General features: G+C 44.3%; 3 protein-coding genes across 3 annotated transcripts; 2 read left to right on the forward strand and 1 right to left on the reverse strand.

The window, feature by feature from the left end:
* Positions 1-146: 146 nt before the first annotated feature.
* Positions 147-1,323, forward strand: LOC131266234 (protein immune deficiency). Its single transcript, XM_058268658.1, has 2 exons — positions 147-864; positions 934-1,323. Exons 1-2 carry the CDS (start codon positions 202-204, stop codon positions 1,096-1,098), a joined length of 828 nt encoding a protein of 275 aa, XP_058124641.1. The 5' UTR covers positions 147-201; the 3' UTR covers positions 1,099-1,323.
* Positions 1,324-1,342: 19 nt separating this feature from the next.
* On the reverse strand, positions 1,343-2,681 carry LOC131266235 (proteasome subunit alpha type-4). The gene is made up of 5 exons (XM_058268661.1): positions 2,556-2,681; positions 2,218-2,423; positions 1,853-2,150; positions 1,648-1,771; positions 1,343-1,573 (listed from the first exon to the last, which is right to left on the reverse strand). Exons 1-5 carry the CDS (start codon positions 2,556-2,558, stop codon positions 1,425-1,427), a joined length of 780 nt encoding a protein of 259 aa, XP_058124644.1. The 5' UTR covers positions 2,559-2,681; the 3' UTR covers positions 1,343-1,424.
* A 1,829-nt stretch (positions 2,682-4,510) lies between these two features.
* On the forward strand, positions 4,511-14,469 carry LOC131266504 (A disintegrin and metalloproteinase with thrombospondin motifs adt-1-like). The gene is given in 13 exon segments (XM_058269053.1): positions 4,511-4,681; positions 9,381-9,453; positions 10,592-10,720; positions 10,723-11,680; positions 11,751-11,879; positions 11,947-12,196; positions 12,259-12,545; positions 12,619-12,670; positions 12,733-13,192; positions 13,260-13,513; positions 13,597-13,860; positions 13,961-14,162; positions 14,225-14,469. Coding segments are annotated over 13 exon segments (3,285 nt in total). The 3' UTR covers positions 14,281-14,469.
* The last annotated feature ends 94 nt before the right edge of the window (positions 14,470-14,563 follow it).

The raw sequence follows: 14,563 nt of genomic DNA on the forward strand, positions 1-14,563 counted from the left end.
TATTGCGAATTCGCGTATATCGAGTATCGCGTACTGCGGGGACCAACTGTATTATAATTCCAAACCAAGAGTTTTTATTCGAATGAGTCATTCGCCTGGCGGTTCGCAATTTGACAGTTGGACAGAACAACAAGATTCTTCGTTGATAAGACCTGTGGTGCTTGTTTAGAATTAGTCATTTTACTAAAAATCGCTTATAAAATGGTCAAGTTTTCCGACATTTTGGGGAATTTGTTCAACAAAACTGGTTCTTCAAAGCTAGAAACAGACGCTTCTCCATTGCCGCCAAGACCCAAAGGAAATAAAGGCAACACACCGTCAACCAGCACCAGCAGTATCACCACGCCAGAAGCAAACGGGGATTCCCAAACCGGCGATGCGGATGCGCAACCCATTGAAACACTACGACCGGATAACTCGACGCTTGTACCTGCGTTCCCTAACGCCCTGCAACCGATGCCGGACGGTAGTCTCACGCCAGCCTCCAGCGTTGTGAACAATTTTCAGCAAAACACCCTTGCGGCACCACAAACATCCATATCAAACACAACTGGAATGCAAGTTTTCCAGATCAAAAACTCTAGCAATCTCCACATCGGCAACAGTTTCACCTTCAACAATCCAGTAAAGGATGAATGTGCCTCAACGAGCGGTTTATCGCAGGCGTCCAACGTAAAGTGGGCCAATTTAAAGCTATCCAATACCATTTCACAAATGATGTTGAGCCAGGAAGAGGTGGACACGGAAGTCTTGGATGTCATTTCCCGCCATTTGGGTTACGAATGGAAGAGATTTGCTCGTAGGCTGGAGTACTCGGATGGACAAATTGATGCATTCGAAGCAGATCATCCGACACTGTCGGAGGTAGGTCGTTTACGGTATGTTAATTATGGCCAGAATTCAAACGTTTCCTTCTTTGCTTGTTCTTTTTAGCAAATCTATCACTTTGTACTAGATTGGACTCGAAACGATGATGATCCGACTTTGGGCAGACTTGTTACGCTGTTATGGACTAATAAACATAAAGAAACAGTGTACTACATCAAGCAAATTTGGAAGAAGAAAAAAGAAGCCTATATCAATGAAAGTAATAGTTAAGATCTCTACGTTTCACAACATTCCACATCAAACGAGATCATAATTAAGCTTTTTTACCATTAGATTGTGATACGGACAGTAATGTTGTTCGAAATAAGTGCCTTTTCCAATTACAATCCAAATTTGTATGCTTCAAGCGTTTTACGAAAATAATTATACGGTTATTCAATTACAAATTAAATAAAGAATACATTAAGAGTAAAAAAAACATGAAAAAAGTCTCTTATGAACAAACAAAAAAATGTATCGAATGAAAGCACTCTTGTGCTCGTTTATTTTAATATTTAGTGTCCCCACCGCAATGTAAATTAAATTTCATTTGCATTTTACGATTTCTGGCCCAACTTTTCCTTCTTCGCCGCTTCTGCCTCAGCTTCAGCCTTCTCGTACTTAGCGATCAAAGCGTCGACCTCGCCGCTGGATAGAATTTTGATGACCGTTTTATTGTTTTCCCGGGTGAGAACAGCCATCTCAACTGTTAGAAGATGAAAAGGTGATCGAGTTCAATCAAACAAACGTCCATCAAAACAAAAACAGGTTAATACTTACTCTTTTCAGACGTTAGCTTAGTCATGTCCAGGGTCTTTGAAAGAACCTTTACTGCCAAATCTTGAGCTTGTAACAGCGTAATATCGCTATCGCTTAGCTCCTGTTTCAATGCGGAAACTGCGGCCTAGAATGTTATTCAAAGAAATAATATAAGTAAACTTTATGACGAAATGCATCTGCAAGTAACATTGGAACAAACACAAACCGCCGAATTATTGCCAATACAAGTAGCCTTCCAGCCACCATAGTTTCCACTTGGGTCAGACTGATACAACTGGTATCCGTAGTGTTTGTCCCAACCCATGTACAGAATCGAGACACCAAACGGACGCTTTCCACCGTACTGCGTGTATGCCTGCTTCACGTCGCAAAGATGGGAAACCAGCTGCTCGCAGGGCATCGCTTCGCCGTAGTTCAGCTGATACCGTTGAGCGATAACTCGCAGCAAGTTAGTAAGCACATTTGCATCCGAGGTAATGCCGGCCACAGAGCAGACCATATCTCTACAAAAAGGAGAACAACAAGTTATGCTCCCCAAAAAGTTCCTTAAATGTCGTCATCGAAACATACTCGTTCAACTTGTAAATCTTTTCTGAGAAGATTACATTATCCAAAAGCTTGTTTGTGTTACGACGCTCGGCAGCCAACAGGATGCCGTCCTTTGCAAGGATTCCAAGCGACGTGCCGGCATGCGAAATAGCTTCCATAGCATACTCCACCTGGTACAGCCGACCTTCCGGCGAGAAAATAGTGGTTCTGGAATCATAACGACGGGCCTGTGGAGAAGAAGTGAGTTTGCATAAATTCAACACACTATAACCTCAAAGTAGTAAGCGGCATCACGGAAGCAAAAGGGATGTAAATGGTTGGCCTTTGCACTTAGGCAGCAGTATGAAGAGTGTACTTACCATTTTTAATTAGTTTTAACAATGGAAAGCTTTACTAAACTAAGTTTAATGATAATTGAACGTAGATCGATCCTTCGGATACAACGCAGCGACCAAAACAATTTCGGCGACTCAGCGTTGTAGAGTTGGCAGCATCAAATTGCACCCATAAGTCCGACCCGTTCCTGGCAATCTGATGAAACGGAATGGAATAAAACATTATTTGAACATGATCTATTACCGTGAGAACTATGTTCATTCTCTATATATTATAATATAGAACTATATTTGCTCTCAAAAATCATAAAATACATACAATTTCTGTGAAGATTCATACGAACCAAGTTGGTTCCTAATTCCGTTCTTCTGATGCCAACACTACAAACACAGGAGTTAATGAACTGTCATGTTGATAGCTGCCCCTATGAAAATAATCCCCCAAGCGGGAGCGCAATTTTTAAAAAATCTAACGAACACGTGTTGTACACATTTGATACCGACACAATAGATTGTAGAATTTCTGAATAGTGTGATGGGGGCATATGGCCTTAGTTGCCAGCCCTTTACCCTCACTTTTCCCTTCAGGTCTACATCACCAGGTTAGCTGGCGAAGGCCCAGGAAGTTGGATTCAACAGCCGTACTGGTGTAAATCCTCACAGACTAAGAAGAAGAAGAAGAATATTGTAATGAAAAAAGGTATACGAGAGACGAATTTATAGTGATTTATCTTAATTGTGTTCGTTTAATCAAACAAATTGTCTTGCTCTGCAAATGAAACCCTCAATTGTGCCTCTTTTCGTATAATATTAACATCTACGTAATAAGATACTATAAGTAAGATAATAGGATCTATTTTGTATGGAAGTCGTTCCTAGGACGGATAGAACAAATTTCCAATGATGAGTGCACCCACTAAATCACACAGTGATACGCATTTTTGTTTGACATTAGTTTAAGTAAACTGCCCATGACAGAGCTAAGATTAAAGGAACCCTAATTGATGTGACTTCCAACTCTCTAACCTAATCAATTTATATTAATTAAGAGGGACTTTGGGATTAACCTTACTTCCTAAACTATTATCTTTTACAGTTCGTACCTTCTTGTGGCTGCATCCATTTCATATTGGTTTCTATTGGTTCTCTTGGACAATTCCTATCATTGTCCAAAACAGAGACGTGCTTTCCAGCCAAAGCCCTCTAACCAGCATTGGTCGGTTACAATATCAAACAACAGCAGAGCATTAAAAGCTCACACTATTCAATTAGCATTCCGCAGAACGTGGAGCATTTATCGCGCGCGCGAACGGTTTAACGCGATGCTGCCAGAGCGAGACAGGCATTCGGGAGGAAAAATCGGTACGGAAAATCAGTTCAACCGGCGAATCGAAATCCCCTACCCCTCCTAGAGCAGGGATGCGCGATGCTTGCGGTCTATGCTGCTCGATGTGGAGAGCGCGATGGGCTCGACGCGGTAGCTCGGACGGAATGTTTATTTCAGTTAAATGCAAACGGTCGAGGTGTTCAAACGTCCCACGTGCGCGCTGCTCTACGCCTACGCCGGTGGCCGCTGAAGTGGTTTGAGCTCCAACGACTACAAACAATAATAATTGTGCGTTAAATTGGGCTCATCATAAAGCGAATTTCGAGTGAGGTGGTACACCGTGCCGGTCGATGTGTAGGGTAATGCTCCTCCGCTGGTGCTAGAATAAAGCAGATCATTCGCGGATCAACGGACTGGCACTGCGTCGGAGTCAGTCGTGTAGAATTCGTTGTTGTGTCACCTGGCTCGCAAGGCTCGTCTCGCAAAGGAAGTGATGTTAGGAGATTTAAAAATGAAGATTGTATAATAACGTTTCCAACGGTAAATTGAGCCAGCAACGTGAATCGGCGCGACAGTTTCCTCCAATGCGCACAAGTGCACCCGTGCAGCGCTGGATGTCATCGAAATCCCGAAGCTATGTGAAAAGTGAAAAATGTGGCCACCACGACTCCAACCACCGTTCCGCACAGCTGTTGACTGCGCCATGCTACACCTCGCTGCACTGCTGGCGATTATCTTGCTAGCCGCCTGCTACCACAGGCCCGTCCACTGCCTTCACCTGGATGTAGAAAAAGTGAACCACTTAGTGTTAGATAATACGAAGGTGAGAAGCTATGTTTTTCCCGTTTGTTGTGGATGCGAGGCCTGGGTTGTGCATGCATTCTGATTTTCGTTTCTTTAATTTGCTTACCACATGCACTAGCAGCTTCTATTATTTACAGTTAGTGCAACATTCATTATATTATCTTCAGGATCTCGCACGTTTCGTTTCCAAACAGTAGGAGATACTACACTTTTCCTTTCACTTCGGTTTCCGCCTGTTTTGCATTTTTTTTTTTTAATTGCACCGTAGTACCCTACAACTTATTTAATTCAAGTCAAGGTGCTATATGGAATACATTTTCATTTAAAATTATAAAAACTTTCAATTTACATCTTTTGCTTCCAAAATTTACATCTCTTGTGGCATATCTCTTGCCAGATTCTTTTGCGTGTCCCCTACGAAGGTCGTTAAATTGTCGAGGTCGTCGGTGAACGGAAAAGGGAAGCATCTCTTCATGCCAGGTTTAAACCTGCTAGACAGAAAAAAACACCTTCAAGTAATGCTTCCTCGTAGCTCCGTTTCCTCCTATTGTTTCGGTTGCTTTAAATAGTCAAACCATTTTATCCCACAATCCGTTCCGGCGGTATCTCGAGGCAATGAAGTCATTTATTCGTACTGAGAGTCAAATTTTATGGAAATGTTTTTTTTTTCAAACTAGGCAAATCAAAAATAAACTCGTTAAAAATCTAAGAATGTCTTACCCACGAGTTTATAAGTTTTTTGATCGAATGAAATGTTTCTAACATTCAATATAACGTGGCCGCTACCTTTGCCATTGTAACGGATTAGTTAACCAGCTTATGCTGCGAGCGGACTGTGGCCAAACGGCCACATCGCCCATGCTCGTGATGCTCACGCTCATATCGCAAAATATACATCGATTCAGAACGACCCGGCGGTACAGGTGGGCTGGTCGGGTCGCAGATCGGCGGTTTCAATGACCTGGATTCTAATTACACGCTGCCGGAGCCACGTTTGTCACACGAAAGTTTACTCAACTCATTGGCCCATCAATAATCGCGAATGGACGCCGGTCATTCACGGTGCGTTGAACATTCTGCCTGCTGCTGTAGGCTACGGGAGGGTGAGGAGGGAGGGGGATGGACTAGAAGGTTGATTGGCCTCGGCGGGTGGTCTCTACAATTGCCACCAGGATCATGCGTACCGTTGAGGTACAAATTCGTTTCTAAATTATCATCCACAACGACGTCACTCAACGGTCATTGGTGTGTTTATTCAAAAAATTTTAAATTGACGAATTTTCTCCTCTTGATGGAAAATTTTGCTGATTCATTTGTTTGCCGTAAACGCGCGTAAACTCTTAATCGCTCCATTCTTCCCCGACGTCGCGACGATTATGTGCTCCAGGCGTGGAAACATAACACTTCGTTAACGCCGGCATGTCATCCGTGGGAGAGCATGTTCCGAACGAGTTGCGGTCAAAGGCAGGATGATAGTTTTCAGGTGAAAATTCAAATTTGGACTCCCTCAACTCGGCAGGCTGTTCGAAACAATGGGTTTAGCATTTTAACATTTTTTATTTTCGTATAATTTGAATGTCAAAAGCTCCACAACGATATCTTCTTGCACTTTTCGCTCTCGATTTTGGGGCTCGTTCTAGTGAAGGTGATTCTCGGAAAGGTTAATTTTGTTTCGTATTTTGAATGTTAATGCTATTGTTTCGCTGTAACCTGCTGTGAACTTGACACACGTGTGTGACAGAGTTCTACTTTTAGTTTGGCCATTCATTCCGTTTTCGAATTCCAACCGTCAAGTTGGCCTTGATTGATGAAGATACTCCCAAAAAAGCATGTTGCAACCGCGCGAAACATTAAAGCTCCATCACTTGACTTAAAAGGATGTAAAAACGGTTTGTGCTGTTTCGGGTTGCATCCATCCGCCCATCACCATTGCAGCGTGTCAGCAATGTTGATTAACACTTTTCTTGCAACGATTTTAATGGGATTCCTCGGGGCACAACTAATACCTGCAGTTTACCGGTTTCACTGCCATCATTGAGCGATTGTGGTGGCACGATCTTGGCGTCTCCATTCAACGGCATAAGTGATCGTAAAAGTGAAATTGTGTGCCATGCTTGCTCCATTAGCTTTTATCGCCGGGCAGCATTGTTGCGCAGAGCGAAAACCCTCCCGAGATGTGAACGCGTGGTAATAGGTCCATTTTTCGCGAACCACCCACTCCCGAGTGGAAAAAAATAAAACAGCCCTGCGTAGGTTTGATTTATCGCCAGCCTTCAATCTATTTAGCGCCCGAAAGCAACCGGCGCTGCTCGGGGGTTTTCGCCACACCGAGCACCGAAAATGTAAATTTTCCGATTCCGTCCACCAAGAAAACAGCACGCGCCCGCTTCTAAACATTATCGCCCGGTGCGCATCGCGCTGGAAAACGGAACGGATTCTCGTCATAGTCTCACGGGTCGGTTGATGTAACATGCTCCATAAAAACCACCGAAAAATGTCTGTCTTTCGACAGACCATTCCAGACACTTGCCGTTTGTCGTTGAGGTATCGGGGGCTTAAAATCATCACCCCCACGCCGATGGCCGGAGCTTCTGTCGGATGGCTTACGCCTGCGAAGAAGCGACTGCCAAATGGTGTGACCGTCGCAATATATTGTACGACATTTGGGGCTTCTGTACCGTAACTCATCGCCTACCGTTTGTGATTTAGCTGTTTGCATCAGAATTTGGGCGGGGAGAAGTAAAAACAAAATGTAATTAGTGTTGCTTCTCACGGCAGACGTTTAACGCTGTACGAACAGACCAATAGTGTTTCTGCTAGAGATGATCTTCCTTAAAGTTTGGGGTCCGATCTCCGTCCGCGCAGAAGCAATGCAATTATATACACGTTTATTGCTCGACTGACTGTGCAGAAGGGTACAGTGTTTCCAACTCATCAGCTTCGGGCTCGGAAAGCTCGGTAAGTTTCTTTTTTTCTCTGTAGAACCCCTTTCCGAAACATATGTCATTGCGCCGCCGGAGTTTTATGTAGTGTGTCCTAGTATAGGCGCCACGACGAGTGCAGGTTACACCAACCGGAACCACGCGCGCATGATGTAGTTGACCGAACATCGCCGCAATCATCTCTAATGGTTTGTTCGTGTGCAGGTCACGAACGCCTCGGCTCGCGGACGGAAGGCGGGAAAATCGGTGCTACACGCATAATGTTCCGATCTATATTTTAGAAAACACGCACTGCCTGATGAGGGTGAAATGGAAATGCAATCAAACTATAAACACACACAAAAAAGGCGACTAAATCCAACCGGTGCGGCACGTTAATTTATGCGATGTTCTCAGCCCTGTTTAGCCGCGTCCATGTCCGCTCCCATTGCGCACTTGCGGTTGTAAATATGTATGTAAAACACTGGTCAACACTACCAGCTGTGGTAAAACAGCATCTTTCTTATTTAAATTTTCATTATCATCCCGTCAGCTCTCCGTGGCCCCGAGAGGTGGCCGGGGCAGGTGGTGGTGTTCAACTAGGGTAATTAGGATGGGCAGTTTATGGTTAGCTTTCGGTCCGCAGTAGAGCTACTTTTGGGGGCGAGCATTGACGACGATTTATGGCCATGAAGTTGACCTAGAAGAGAACTTAACCGGGCAGAATAAGGTTGCGTGGAGCCCAACTGACGAGGAGGTGAGAACATTTAGAACATACTTCCGCATTGGGGAAGGTGGACAATGCCGGTGCCGGTTCCCACAGTGACCTTCCGCCCAGTGCAGGTTCCGTCGGTTTTACTTTTCATTGGTGCGAAATGAAAATCGGATTGAAACTAGATTTTATTGTTTTGACTCGGAGTAATTCTGCCAATTGAAAAATACCAAAATTATTCAAAATGATAAATTAAATAAATTTCCTGTTTTCTGTTGGAAAAACACCGTCCTTTCAAATTTTTTTTTTTGTGACATCGATCGAAATAATAACTTGATAAAATTTTTAAAAAAACCGGTGATTTCAATAACGAGCCTAAGAATATTTTTAATTTCTTACTAAAACCACACTTTTACGTTCTGTAAAATGTTGAATGTATGTTTACATCTTTTGAACAATTTTCCCAAAACAACAAATGATCCGAAGTTTTAGAGAAAGGAGCCAATAGCCGTACATTTGACCTCAGGTTTAAATTTCATTTGACGCTCGAGACATTTTAAGCCAAGCTTGACACCGGGGAGAAAGGCCACATGCTAATGATAACCGGTGGGGTCTTCGCACCAATCTAACCTCCATACCCAATAGACCATTGCACAATGTACATTCATCAAAGCACGGATACAATGGACCCATGAAGGAAAAGAAATGTCCTAACCATTCTTTCAAGGTGCGCGCTCTCCGGTGCCTTTCTTTTCGCTGCATTCCATTAACTTTCTTCCGACCGATGCAGCTTGCAGCTGCAGCCGTAGAATGTTTGCGGTCGGTTTTCCGTTTGGTTTTCTCATGCCGCAGCGATGCAACGCTGCGATCTTCGCCGTCTCAAGCCATAACTTGGCAAACGATAGCCACCCATTAGAAGCATGCCATGATGATACCCTCTCTGCACGCCGGCGTGGGTGGCGATGATAACCGGCACGCGCCACAGCTGGATGGGAGGAGAGGGAGGCATTGTTTGTAAATGTGTGTATTGCATGAAATTTAACCTACAAATTGCTCGATGCCTCTGTTTTGTTCCTTTGTTGCAGATCGATGAAAGAAATTTGCATAATTTTCTCGCGGAACACGAACAAATGCTGCTGTTTGGCGACCGTACGGCCGGTGAGTATGCACAGGTGGCGCCGAGGACACGGTTGCAACACTTCGGTTAATAACGGACCGGCGATGCCCACCGGAAGGAGTTTTGATCGATTGACACATAGGCGTTTGGATCTGAACAAACGCCCACTGGACAAGCATCCATTGGTACCTGTTAGTGCGAAATCCGGGGAGGTCGTTTTTTGGCACAATAGTACAATTAACCCTGATATCTAGGACCAAACACTACGGTTGTGTACGACCAGAATGTTTTCTATTATGTATGGGAATCGATAGATTTTTGTGCTTAAACTTTAAACACAAAAATTCATCGATTCCTATGCAACGACCTACCCCGGTATGTTGGTCTACTATGTATGAAAAAGTATTTTTTACTTTTGAACTTTAGCGATTAGTTATAGTTTAGGTTTTAGAAAATGTTATATTGGGCTTTAGTTTAAATTTTTCAGAAACCTTCACGTGTACAAACATAATCTTGAACATAATTAATTATTTTTTCCCAGAAAGCGGAACTCTTCTAGCAACAGAATTGTTGCTTTTAAGTATTACAAAACACACCTGGATATATGGCCGTAGGTATTTGTGGTTAATTTTTGTAAAAGCAACGTTTAGGCTGTGAAAATTGGTATATATTGGCATATATTATGAATGTGTTTTATTTGTATTAAAATTGTATAAATTGAACTAAAATTACATATTAACAAAAGAAAAATAACCGCTTATTTTCACACCGATTAAAAAAATGGTAATATCGAAGAAGGTTAAAAAAACTAGCAAAAAGAAACCAGTTAATCTGGAAGATAAATAACGGAAGAAGTTTCAGAGAATACTTTACCATAACGGAAGAGTATTTTCTCCCATTGATGTGCACTTGCATTCGTTTTGGATGCTGCAATTGTGGATGGATTTGAGCAAACCCAACACCACTGTTAAGTAGTTTGGTACCAACCATTGGATTAGCTTGTCCAAAGTTCAAGTTCACGCCAGTTGGGTAACCGAACGTCTCGCGATCCGTTTGTGATGCACTGCGACCTGCCACAATAGTCGATCACTGCAACCCCTGGAACGTCCGCCCCGGATCGGTTTCGAAAAACGCCATTGTTCCTCCATGCACTTCAATGTTAACCAATTTGTTTTCCAGATGATTTCAAGATAGTTCATGTACGCCAACGAAAACGCCAAAGCAGGTCAGCGTCGGGTGGGGGATTTGTGCGGTTCAACATGAGCGACAGTGCCGGTGGTAAGCGGTCCCCAGGCGGGCATGGCGTGGAATGCCTTTGCTAAAGTACTGAACACTTTCCATTGCAGATGATAGCTTTTCGCTGCGACTGCAAAAGTCCGACATTCTGATCGATGAATCGTTTGCCTTCATTGAGAGCTTCGATAATGCGACGCAACTGTTGGACGATTCGTACGATCGAGTCCAGCGGTATAAGGATTGCTTCTATCGGAACGAGCGGGCGGCGTTCGATCTGTGCGAAGGCAACATCCGGGGTTTGATACGTTCGAACGCGTCCGATTTGGTGATCCATCCACTACCGGAACGGTTCGGTAGCGGGGCGCACGTCGTGCTGACCCGCAATAAGTCGCGGGACTCTTCCGGGGCGGGCCAATCTAGCGACCATTCACGTACCATGTTCGAGCCAGACATCACCGAAAGGGAACGCAGGCTACCCGGTGGCTTGATGGAGCGTCCGAGACCACGCCGACACATTACGGGCCACAGCGTTAAGGTGCCGGATGTGTTGCACATTGAGACTGCAATATTTATAGATAAGGACCTGTACCGGCACATGTCGAAGAACTATCCGAAAAACACCGAAGCCCACCTGATCCGGTTCGTGCTAGCGATGATAAATGGCGTGCAGCTGCTGTACAACCATCCATCGTTGGGCCACCCGATCAACTTTATCCTGAAACGGTTGGAGATACTGCACAACGACCCCAAGGATCTGCGCCGATCAAGCGACATTGATATCTATCTGAATAGTTTCTGCGGTTGGCAGCGAAAGCTCAACCCAATTTCCGATGCCGACCCGGTTCACTTCGATCACGCGGTTATCCTTACCGGGCTGGATCTGTTCGTGGTCAGCAAGAACGGGAAGGTGAGCAACCAGGTCGTTGGGCTAGCGCCGGTCGCTGGCATGTGCACGATCACTTCCAGTTGCACCATCAACGAGGGGAAACACTTTGAAAGTGTGTTCGTGGTGTCGCACGAGATTGGACACAAGTAAGTCTTGATGGAAAGTGCAGCCAGAAACTAGAGAACTCTTGCGAAAGGATGTTGATTTCCATTACAGCTTGGGTATGCGTCATGATACGTCGGATAATAACTGTGATCCCAGCTTGTACATCATGTCACCGACTTTGGGCAGTGGGAAAATTACCTGGTCCTCGTGCAGCCGTAACTACCTGAACACCTTTCTCAAGTAAGATTGTGTTTACTATGTGTTTTTACAAAACTCCAGTCTAAACTAACCCAAACTTTGTTACCAGAACGTCACAAGCGACATGTCTATTTGATCGAGGACACTACGGATCGTCACTGGATCACACCGGTGAAGGCAAGCTACCCGGGGAGCGATTCGATGCTGACCAACAGTGCCTGCTGAAGTACGGCAAGGACAGTACCAGATCAAAGTCCCAGGACCTAACCGACATTTGCCGCGATCTGCACTGTCAGCGAGATCGCTACACTTGGACGTCGCACCCGGCACTGGAGGGCACGAGCTGCGGGAAGTTGATGGTGAGTACGAATACGTAAAATTTCCTTTTCGATCTTTTCAACATTAATTCCTTACCTCACAGTGGTGTAGAAGCGGTGTTTGTGCCTCAAAAATTCCCGGTCTGACAATACAATCGACCGGGAAGCATATAACCGCTTTTAAAACAATCGATAAGAAAACCTTCATCGAAGGGTTAAAGTTCGCCAGCTTACGGCAGGACATTTCGAGAACGTTGAACACAATCCCGACCTGGGACAGCTGGAGCGAACCAACCGAGTGTGTTTCGGGATGTCTGTACGGCGAGTCGGGTAGATTGAAGGAGGGCAGTACGGGTTTACGGCAATTTTCCAGGAAATGTCTTGACAAACGGTGAGTGTTAAAAAGATGTTCCTTTTGTTCCCCTTATATAGCGTGTTTTACCGATACATTTTGTTTTCCGCAGTAAAAATTGTTCTGGATTTACTCGAAAGTATGAAGCGTGCATCGCCAAGCAGGTGTGTACTTAAGGAATCATTGGTTGTGTTTATTTTTCAAACCATTTTTTCCAATCGTATAGTGTTACAATATTGCTCGTACGACGATTCTGGAATTTTCCAACCAAATTTGTGGCCGTGCGAAGGAGTTTGATGCCGACATCATCGGATTCGGGCTGCAGAAGGTTGCCGAAGACCCGGAGGACTCGTGCAAGGTGTTCTGCGAGACCAAGTCTGGTGTACCGAAGACGAAAAGTTGGATCTACCCTGACGGTACGGCGTGCAAGGTACGGAACGGGGACTTTGACGATGCGTACTATTGTGTGAGCGGACGATGCGAACGATTTAGCTGCAACAATACCTCCAATAATTACTACCGCCTTGAGGCAACCGTATGTACCGAGTCTTACCAGTACGGCGAGCGTAACGGCAATAGCATACATCAGGAGAACGGACGGGACTATAAGAGTTTGCCGTTGAACCATCCAAATCAACCGAGCAGCCAGAATGATCGCAGGGTGGAAAGCTCAACACAAAACTCGGGTGAGTACAGGAGTAATTGCTGAAAACTTTTTACAACTTTTAACGAGCCGAAATTTTATAGTTCTAGAGGTGAACAACTTTACGGCACATAAACCGCACCCGGAAACGAATCGTTTCAAGGAAAAAGCGGACATTTTCGGCCGTTGGCAAGAGCGTCATTCCGAGTTCAACAAGTTGTCCGAGCTTCAAGGGCGTAAGCACAGCTGGGAGGTGAAATCGGGATGTCACTTCAGCTGCATGGAGCTAGGAAAGGGCGTGCAAATAGTTTCCTCATCGGTGGGAACCAACACAAACATTCAACTTTGCACCGCCAATACGATAGTTCGTGTCCCCGTAACCTACATCCTTCGCCATATCTATTCGCAAGGACACTGGCATGCTAACATTTATTCTCTTTGTCACAGGCATGTGATAAGGTGATGTCGACGTACGATTTTGCAACGCAACTTTGCAAACGATATCAGCAGAAGGTGACCGGTTTGTCCGGGATAGGCATGCAAATTGCACCGAGCATCGAAGATCCGGATAGGAGCTGCCGGGTCGCGTGCCAGGATACGTTTATACGGCACCGTTTCTATCTGGTGAATGGAGAGCAAGGGCACTTTCCCTTCGGGACGCGGTGCAACCACAACGAGCCGAACCGTTATTGTATCAATGGCAAATGTCTGGTAAGTTTTCTCAACGACAATCGGTAGCTTTGACCCAAATGAACTGAATATCGACCCCGCTTCTTGTTTGTCGTCTTGTGTATCGTTTCCTTACCGACAGCATTTCGGCAACGACGGCATACCCGTCAACGATTCTTACAATACTCTACCGAACATGCGGATTAAAAGGGCCCTCGAAACGAGGCGAAGCAAAAGGCACTTTGAGTACTTTGAACCGATCAACATTACAGAGCACATCAGTCAAGAATTTCTAGATAGTCTGATAGCGAGCATCAACTTTTCAAGAGAACGCAGTGAAAACAGTAACAAACCCAGAATTTTCGATGAATGAACATATTACTAATAATTTTTTTTTTAATAAAAGATATCATTTTAGAGGAGCACATCGATTTGAGGAATCCCGTTTATATCGACCCTTAAGCAAAAAGCCGTAGAGCTTCTTCTGCGTGATACCGAAACATACTGGCATGCAGCAATAGTTGCATGCATGGAACTGGTTATTTATTAATGATCCTTTTGTAATGTATTTATACTTTTATAAATGGTCCCAAAAACATTTTGGGGCCATATGCGTTTCAATAAATGTAAGGCAGTACACATTTCCAACTGTCGTTCTATTTTTAATAATAAATGATAGAAATTATTACTGTTTCTGTAGAATTCTCATTATTATATGACAAAGTATGACAATGATAAATGTTGT

The sequence above is a fragment of the Anopheles coustani genome, chromosome 2, assembly GCF_943734705.1.
Source record: "Anopheles coustani chromosome 2, idAnoCousDA_361_x.2, whole genome shotgun sequence".
In the NCBI taxonomy this organism is placed as follows: domain Eukaryota; kingdom Metazoa; phylum Arthropoda; class Insecta; order Diptera; family Culicidae; genus Anopheles; species Anopheles coustani.

What these genes read in the sequence shown, in the direction of transcription:
- LOC131266234 (XM_058268658.1), top strand. Translation starts at nt 202, where the DNA reads ATGGTCAAGTTTTCCGACATTTTGGGGAATTTGTTCAACAAAACTGGT. An exon ending in ATCATCCGACACTGTCGGAG is followed by an intron (nt 865 to 933) that starts GTAGGTCGTTTA and finishes TGTTCTTTTTAG; the next exon opens with CAAATCTATCACTTTGTACT.
- LOC131266235 (XM_058268661.1), bottom strand. An exon ending in AAGATTTACAAGTTGAACGA is followed by an intron (nt 2,151 to 2,217) that starts GTATGTTTCGAT and finishes TCCTTTTTGTAG; the next exon opens with AGATATGGTCTGCTCTGTGG. An exon ending in TAAGCTAACGTCTGAAAAGA is followed by an intron (nt 1,574 to 1,647) that starts GTAAGTATTAAC and finishes ATCTTCTAACAG; the next exon opens with TTGAGATGGCTGTTCTCACC.